Below are 9242 nucleotides of genomic sequence, written 5' to 3'. Positions count from 1 at the left end.
ATGCTGGCTGGAGGGGGAGGGGCGTGCTATTAAGTTTCCACTTTCCTTTGTGACTCAGAAAGCATCCACGGAACACACAAAGCAATGTGTACAAAGAGAACAGTTCTAGCAATCTCCCTCAGAACTGTTAGAGGCCCAGCGTCAGCTCTCACTTCTGCACCCAGTGTCCCAAGGCAAAGCGCAGGCTGGCCAGGCCGGCAGCTGTGATGACTCTGTGTGCATCCATGTGTGACTCAGTGGCACATGCTCTGCTCGCCCGTCATTGCATCTTTGGCAAGTTCTTAGCTGGCAGCTGTCTGCAGATTTTCCTTCGATTCTAATCATGATTCAGACTCTTCCGGGGCCCCGAAGCCTGTCACATCCCTTCTCTGCCAGATGCTGGCTTGCTCACATTTCTCCAATGCTGAGTGAAAGATTTGTTCCCGTTGCTCCTGCAAGAGGTCCTGTGTCCACTCTCTTCCTTGTTAGCCCCTCCCAGGTACAGGATGTGGAGATGTGCGCCCACCTATCAACTACTGTGTTCAAAGGATGGCACCAGGAGGAGAACTCGGAGCCTCAGGTGGTGGATACAACCTGTGTAGGTGCTCACTTTGTACCCTCAGACGGGACCAGCCCTAGGGAGTCTAAGCAGCCCATTTCCTGCACTGCTCACTTCCAGATTCCTAGTGACAGCCATAGAGGTGTCTCCTTTTACTGGTCCTTCACACTTGCATCACCCAGCTACCCCGCCTGGTCTGTGCAGGTGAATATCCCTCACAATGCACATGTGCCCAGAATCTGGTATAGAATCTAGGGATACCCAGGTGCCCATGTGGATGGCATGGTCCTTACCCTCCTGGCTCTCACTTTTCACCTGCTTCAGAAGGCTTTGGAAGCTTGACATAGGCCTTCATAGAGTCCTCAAGGCAGTCTCTGCCCTGCGTCACTGCCTGGCCCCCCACCCCCACATCCAGATCGGCTGAGCCACCACCATGTTTAGATTCAAATGTGCAAAAGCTGACACTAAGAGAGGAGACTATAGGAAGGACTGATGCACTACTAACCCATGGCCTGCATGCGGCTTTCGTGCTAGTTAGAAAAGCTGCCTCCTGAGGACACAATACACAAGGGCTATGGATCAGGTCTATTGGGAAACACTGTCCTCTAGACATAACACAGCCATTCCATTACCATCCTGATCATAGGAGCTGGTACCTGCAGGAAACCACTGCAAAGCAAAGTCTGTAGACAGCCCCTTAAAGAAGGAGGGGGTGATAAGGTCATTTTCACCTCACCTAAGGTCCAGCCACCCCCTCCCTCCTGCTCCCCTTATCAGTAAGTAAATCTGCATCAAAGGCTTGTGGGTCCAAGGAAATGCCAGAGTATGCACTCAGTAGAAAGTTAACAAAGAGGCCCGTTCAAGCGCTTTCGGGAGTTCATCATTCTTGCTGGGATACAACTTTCTGATGGTGCAGTTCTTTGTGGGGAGCAAACCACACCCCACTCCTATGAGTAATCCCTCGATCATGCTCCTCTAGGTCCAATAAACTAATGTTCACTAGCCCTGACTTGGGCGACATTTTTCCTTTGGCTTGTTGGTTGCCCTATGTAGAGCGAACGGATGCTTCATCATGTCTCCCTTTGGAGCTATTTCATCAATGATCCACACGCGAGCTTCTTCTGGGCCCTTGTCTAGAGTTCCAACGGACATAAATCCTGGACACACTTGGTACACTGCTGCTGCAGTCGTTTTTGTAAATATAAATTCTTTCATCTTCAGATTTAGAGTTTTGAACGTGACTTATAGCTACCCTGACAGGAAGAGCAGTCAGTTACCAAACTATATCAGAAAGTATGCAAATGTACCACATTTTCTGTATCCATTCCTCTGTTGAGGGACATCTGGGTTCTTTTCAGCTTCTGGCTATTATAAATAAGGCTGCTATGAACATAGTGGAGGATGTGTCCTTATTACAACTTGGAATATCTCTGGGTATATGCCCAGGAGAGGTATTGCGGGATCCTCTGGTAGTACTATGTCCAATTTTCTGAGGAACCACCAAACTGATTTCCAGAATGGTTGTACCAGCTTGCAATCCTACCAGCAATGGAGGAGTGTTCCTCTTACTCCACATCCTCGCCAGCATTTGCTGTCACCTGAGTTTTTGACCTCAGCCACTCTAACTGGTATGAGGTGGAATCTCAGGGTTGTTTTGATTTGCATTTTCCTGATAACCAAGGATGTTGAACATTTTTTTAGGTGCTTCTCAGCCATTCAGTATTCCTCAAGTGAGAATTCTTTGTTTAGTCTGTACCCCATTTTTTGATAGGGTTATTTGGTTGTCTGGAGTCTAACTTATTGAGTTCTTTGTATATATTGGATATTAGCCCCCTATCAGATTTATGATTGGTAGAGATCTTTTCTCAATCTGTTGGTTGTCTTTTTGTCTTATTGATAATGTTCTTTGCCTTACAGAAGCTTTGCAATTTTATGAGGTCCCATTTGTTGATTCTTGATCTTACAGCACAAGCCATTGCTGTTCTGTTCAGGAATTTTTCTTCTGTGCCCATATCTTCAAGGCTCTTCCCCACTTTTTCCTCTATAAGTTTCATTTATATGGACTTCCTTGGTCTACTCAGACTTGAGCTTTGTACAAGGAGATAAAAATGGATCAATTCTCATTCTTCTACATGCTAACCTCCAGTTGAGCCAGCACCATTTGTTTAAAATGCTGCCTTTTTTCCACTGGATGGTTTTAGCTCCTTTGTCAAAGATCAAGTGACAATTACACAAGGGAGTACTATGCAGTTATTAAAAACAATGAATTTATGAAATTCCTAGACAAGTGGATGGATCTGGAGAATATCATCCTAAGTGAGGTAACCTAATCACAAAAGAACACACACGATTTGCACTCACTGATAAGTGGATATTAGTCCAGAAACTTAGAGTACCCAAGATACAATTAGCAAGCACATGAAACTCAAGAAGAAGGAAGACCAACGTGTGGATACTTTGATCCTTCTTAGAAGGGGGAACAAAATACCCATGGAAGGAGTTATAGAGACAAAGTTCAGAGCAGAGACTGAAGAATGTCCATTCAGAAAGTGCCCCACCTGGGGATCCATCCCATAAACAACCACCAAACCCAGACACTATTGCAGTTGTCAACAAGATTTTGCTGACAGGAGCCTGATATAGCTGTTTCCTGAGAGGCTCTGCCAGTGCCTGGCAAATACAGAAGTGTATGCTCAAAATCATCCATTGGACAGAGCACAAGGTTCCCAATGAAGGAGCTAGAGAAAGTACCCAAGGACCTGAAGGGGTTTGCAGGAGGAACAACAATATGAACTAACCAGTACCCACAGAGCTCCCTGGGACTAAACCACCAATGAAAGAAAACACATGGTGGAACTTGTAGCTCTAGCTGCATATGTAGCAGAGGATGGCCTAGTTGGTCATCAATGGGAGGGGAGGCCCTCGGTCCTGTGAAGGTTCTATGCCCCAGTATAGGGGACTGCCAGGGCCAGGAAGCAGGAGTCGGAGGGTTGGGGAGCAGAGGGGGAGGGGATAGGGGATTTTCGGAGAGGAAACTAGGAAAGGGGATAACATTTACTAGGAAATGTAAATAAAGAAAATATCTAATTAAAAAAAAAAAAGAAAAAAGAAAGTACGGATTGGTCAGGCTACACACACCTGCTCAGAAAACTCATCTTCTGTTCAGTAACATGCAACATAGAATTTCAACCATGAGGTTTTCAAATTGGGCCATGTATGTCGTTGTAACATGTATGCCATCTGTAAGCATGTCTCTGCTCCTCAGTACACGGACATGGATGCACACTCTGACATTTTCTCTGGCCTCTTAGAAGGTATGAATTGGTCTACTGCTCACAATGTCTCTGTATTGCCTGCCAACTCCCCCCATCCAAGTCGGTTAGTTACTTCCAGGTAATATCGGATAATCAAGTCTCCCTTCGGGCTACACAGATGAGTCTCAAGCTCAATAGGGGCAATGTGACCTGGGGTGAGGGAGGGAGTAAGGAGAGGCCATGTTGCAGATCCTAGTGACTGTTTCTGTGGTAGAGAGGGCTAGGAAGGGAGAAGGGCCCTTTGTGTTTATTGTCTACAACTGAGACTCAAAGAATGTATTTGGATGTTTCCTGACTCCCAGGTCTCAGACACATAGAAGTCATTTCTGGTAGCTGGCCCAACATAATAATTGAGAACCTTCCATATCCAGGAATGGGGTGCCTTGATTTTCAAGGAAATGTAGGTACTTGTTGAGAGCCTGGGTCTAGGCCTTTGCCTAGTTGTGAGGACACAAAAATGAGCCTAGGCTCATCACTGGCTTTTGTCCTGTTTCCCATATGAGGAATTGTATCAAAGCCATCTCCTGTAGACAGGAGCCCCACTTCCTCAGAGGTGGTGCCCTGCATCCAGCTCTTCTCTCCATCCTTCTCACTTACTTCTCTTGGCCTCTGGATTATAATGGAACCATAGTAGCAGACCAGGAATATGGCCATACATGGTCAGCACTCTCAGGATCCCAGCATACCCTGTGCACCTAAATCCGTAGATGCCTACATCCCAGATAAAGACCGGCTCAATACTTGCATCTAATGGATGTCACTCTTCTGTATCCATTCTCTCTCACTGGCACAATACTGAACACTGCATCTGCACATTGCTTTACACATGTGGCATGGAAAATCCAAGTTTTGGTTTGAGGAACTTTCTGGGATTTCTTATTGAATATTGTCTACCCATGAGGGGTTGACTGAATTAAAGGATAGCTGAACCTACAAACCAGGCAGGCTACCTCTACCTGACACCTAGTCCTGCTGAAAAGGTGAATTTTAACCTGAACACTAATCTGGAAGATAGCTTATTAGTCTGGTTTCCTTCGGAAGCCAGGAGAAAAGTGGATACGTTTCAGGTTTCTTTTATTAGGTTGGTTAATCATGAGAGTGAGCAAGTTAAGAAGAAGGTGTTCAGAACTTTCTTATCCATTCTCAAGTCTAACATCTGACGTTGGCCAAATGAGCAAGGCAGGAATGCACGGGGTGGTTGAGGTGATCTGGAGAAATGATTTGAACTTGGCAAATTGTTTTGTCCAGAAGCATCTTCCCCCAACGCTTTAAATTCTGCACCATACAGAGCCTGACTGTCCCACTGGCTTGCCTACACTGGCGGAACTGTCTGTCCTTATTCCTATGCCTGACAACTCCATCCACTCCACCTTAAAGCATCCACTCAAGAGGCTGAGCTCACTGCCAAATACAGAAGCCATCTAATTCTCAAGAAGACTATTTACATGGGAGTTTTAGAATTCCACATTTCGCTTAAATGCTGTAATTTAGCAGAGAAAATTTCCTCAACAAGATAAACACCTTATTTCCTGGCAGTGATTCATGTGGTTATATTTGGGGTTGGCAAGCAGCTGGCCTGCCTCGGGGTGGCACTTCTGAGCCGGCAGAATTAATCTGCTGATCATACTTCCAAGGATGGCTGCTGACCTCACCACACCCTTCCATCCTCAGGACACCCAAGAGCTCAGGGACCTCTTGTGGGGCTGGGGAGCCATGGGGAGCAGGCATGGAGGAAGAGTGGGGTTATGGCATGTCCAAACCCCAGAAATTGCATCCTGAGATCAGCGGGAGCAGCATCGCTGCCCCTCTGCCCCAGGCCTGCATGTCCCAATGCCCGTAGCCCTGTGCTTCCATCTCTATGATGCTCCCACCCCCCACCAGGAGGTTACACATTGTGGTAGCCAGGTTAGACTTCTTCTCCCCTTATAAGGTCATGTCTGGCAGCACCTGGAGTTCCTCCTTATGCAAATGAGGCATCCATAGCACTCTGGCCTCTGCCAATGATGTTCAATCACCCTGAAAGGAAAGCCTCTCTCCATCCCCTCAAAGGTTTAAGTCCCTCCCCCCACAACCCCCATTCAAAAGCTGTCTCATTGAAACTGCCTCTTGAGAGTCTGTTCTTGGTTCACTGTCTGCAGTCTCTACAGTCCCAGCCCGGCAGTCTAGCCTCGCCTCCCCGGGGAAGCTGAGCCTGAACAGCAACCTCTGGGACCTGCTCTAAGAAATAAATAGCTGACTCCTTTCTTGATAGACCACTGAGGGCCTGTGCTGTCCAGTGTGATTAGTCTTCCCTCACTTCTCCTAATTATCCTAGGGACAGCAGCGTTAAGAGACTTTTCACACTCCCCTTCAGGGAAGCATCGACACACAAGTGCGACTACAAAGAACAGCTAGTAACCAACTGAAAAACCCACTAGGAACCACTTGTGTAAATGCCAGTGTGCAGAGAATGTCGACAGACATGAGGGGCAGCTCACACGTTGAGGGGCAGCTGGACTTTGGGAGACATGCCCTGTTCTCCAGCCACTGCAGCAGCTCGTGGGAGGGCTGTGGGGACAGGTCCAGCGGAAGAGGAGTCCTGAAAAGACACAAGAGGATACGTGAGTGAGTAGAAGAAAGGTCTCACTTAAGGAACAAGTGGTTCAGTAGGCCCCCAGCAGCCACGGGTATCCATTCCCTCGGTGTCAAAGCCTCCATCTTCCCAGTCCTCACGCCTTACTTCCTTGGCTAGGAATCACATATGCTATCCTGTTGCATTGAGGTTGGTGGCTCAAGGCATCTTTCAAGGGCCCCTTCTAAGTACCATCCCAAGGTCAACATGGGAGGAGACCCTGTCGGGTAGAGGCCTAGCTTTATCCTTAGAACCTGGACTAATTATTAGTGTGTGGAAATGAAAATTATATGAAAGGTTCTGTAAGCCAATTTAGACGGCTATGGCCTGGGAACACAGATTTAGGTTTCCTCAAACACTGTGTTCCATCGTGGAAGCAGTTTCGTGAAGTTGTTAAAGTAATAGAACAAAGAAAATTATCAATTAAGATGCTTTGCGAATCTATGGTGGAAATATTAGCTAGGTTATTACACCACAATAGAGAGATCTCAGCTGCGGTTCTGATGTTCCCCCGATAGTACTCCAAGTCCTTTGATTGGCGGAGAATAGGGTTCTGTTTATACATTCCAAAGGCTTTTATCTGGTGATGAGGATGTTAGGTCTGACACTGAGGCAAGGGAAGGCTCTTTAGCTGGGCTAAAAAATAGCCCAAGAGAAACTGTAATTAGACTCTGGATCTGCAACATTCCAACCTCCCCACAGCTACTCAACTTTTAATCAGTCATCTTTTTGTGGACAAGTTCTCTTCAGGAACTCTCCTTTACAACTGCAGAATTTGTTTGCTTAAAAGTGACAATCTCCCTGAGGGCCAGCAAGCAGAAAGAATGGAAATATGAAACCTCGGGAGGTAGGAGGTTGGGGGACCCTCCAGAATGTACCAGAGACCTGGGAGGTGAGAGACTCTCAGGACTCAAAGAGAGGGACCTTAGATGAAATGCCCTACACTGGGGAGAGGGAACTTGAAGAGCCACCTCCAGCAGAAAGACAGGGCATCAAGTGAGGGATGGAGTTGCCACCCCACAATCACACTTTGACCCATAATTGTTTCTGTCTGAAAGAACTGGAGAATGGACATGGAAATGGAGAAGAGCCTGAGGAAAAGAAGGTCCAGCGACAGGCACAAAGTAGGATCCAGCTCAAGGGGAGGCCCCAAGGCCTGACACTATTACTGAGACTATGGAGTGCTCACAAAAAGGGATCTAGCATGACTGCCCTGCAAAAGACCCAACAAGCAGCTGAAAGAATCAGAGGCAGATATTTGTACCCAAGCAATGGACAGAAGCTGCTGCCCCTGTGGTTGAATTAGAGACAAGAGGAAGCTGAGGAGGAGGGCAATTATGTAGGAGAACTATGAGCAGTCTCAATTAACTTGTAACCCCGAGATCTCTCAGATACTGGAACACCAACCAGGCAGCATACACCAGCTGATATGAGGCCCACAATACATATATACAGCAGAGGACTGATGGGTCTGGATTTAGTCAGAGAAGATGCACCTAACCCTCAAGAAACTGGAGGCCCCAGGGAGTTTAGCAGTCTGGTGAAGTGGGGGTGGGAGGGTGGGGTCATCCTCCTGCAGACAGGGGGTGGGGAGGAGGTATGGCATGTAGTATGGGGGAGGACCAGGAGAGGAATAAAATCTGGAGTTTAAAATTAAAAAAAAAAAAAAGCCCTGGTAATCTCAGGAGCTGAACATTAACTTCTAAAGAGGTGACATCCAAGAGACAGCAGGTTGACCAGGGATGACAAAGCACAATATGGCCCCAAAGACTCTGCATCTGGGGTCTCAAGGCTTCAAGGATCCCTTGAAACAGGGTATGGTTGGGTGATGCTCCTACCCCAAGCCGTGCCTTCCGGTGCTTTTGCATGTTGCGTTCTCCAGGCTAAGGTTCCAAGGAGGCAAGGACATTTCGATCCTTAGGGTAAATGTTGTCTGCAACCCCCCTCAATACCAGTTCATCCCTTCTGTTCACAGGTATTTGGAGGTGTAGTGGGTTGAATTGTATCCCCCTCAAAAAGATCAGTCCACGTTATAGCTCCTGACACCTATGAGCAAGACCTCCTTTGGAGTGTCTTTGTATATTGGAGTAAGGATGACCCTGTGAACAGGACCCGCAGGGGACAGGAGGCTATGTGACAATAGGGCCAGAGGGCAGTCACGTGTCTACCAGCCAAGGAATTGCAAAGATAATCAGCAGCTACCAGAAACCAGGAGAGAGGCATAACTGCCCCCCCGCCCGCCCCCGGGGGAAACAGTTCATTTTAGACTCTAGCACCCAGAGCTTCCAGGGAGGAGCTGCTTGCTGCTCCACTGAGTTTCTTGAACAATTCGGCACTTCTAGAAAACTAACATGTATGGGGGAGGGGGAATGCCAGAGTCGTCGAGTTCAGTAGGCCTTCGTCTATCTCGGCCTAAAGGACCCTGGCATTTCCTCCCCTACCTAACAAGGACAGACAGACACACAGGAGCTGGATGACTATGACCAAGCTGCTGGGACCTTGGCAGAAACATCATGTGGTACTTGGAACTGTCATGACTCTGAACGTGATAAGTTCACGGCATAGGGTATGTGGCCTCAGGTAAGCGGGGGTCACTAAATGCAGAGGTCACAGAGATAGGGGCAGGCTACCTTAGGACAACCTTACACAAATTCATACCTTGCACCCTGACTAGCTTTGCTTAGCTGACAGGGGAGTAAGGAAGTGATTCTCAGGACATAGGAGCAGCCTGGATTTGCCTAGCTAAGGAGCTCTGTGGCACTTGGCCTCCTGCTGATCC

General features: G+C 47.5%; 1 protein-coding gene across 3 annotated transcripts in view; it reads right to left on the bottom strand.

Moving 5' to 3' along the window:
* The window catches only part of Sh3rf3 (SH3 domain containing ring finger 3), a 327009-nt gene that overhangs the window by 60551 nt on the left and 257216 nt on the right, over positions 1–9242 (bottom strand). For all 3 annotated transcript variants that reach the window (XM_011243443.3, NM_172788.3, XM_006513617.3), the window contains exon 5: positions 6330–6430. In XM_011243443.3, the coding sequence (XP_011241745.1) occupies positions 6330–6430 (101 nt within the window). The remainder of the gene's footprint in view (positions 1–6329; positions 6431–9242) is intronic.

Source organism: Mus musculus, chromosome 10, assembly GCF_000001635.26.
Source record: "Mus musculus strain C57BL/6J chromosome 10, GRCm38.p6 C57BL/6J".
Taxonomy (NCBI): Eukaryota; Metazoa; Chordata; class Mammalia; order Rodentia; family Muridae; genus Mus; species Mus musculus.
Note: the sequence above shows the minus strand (reverse complement) of the source record. Positions and strands in the feature narration are given on the sequence as shown.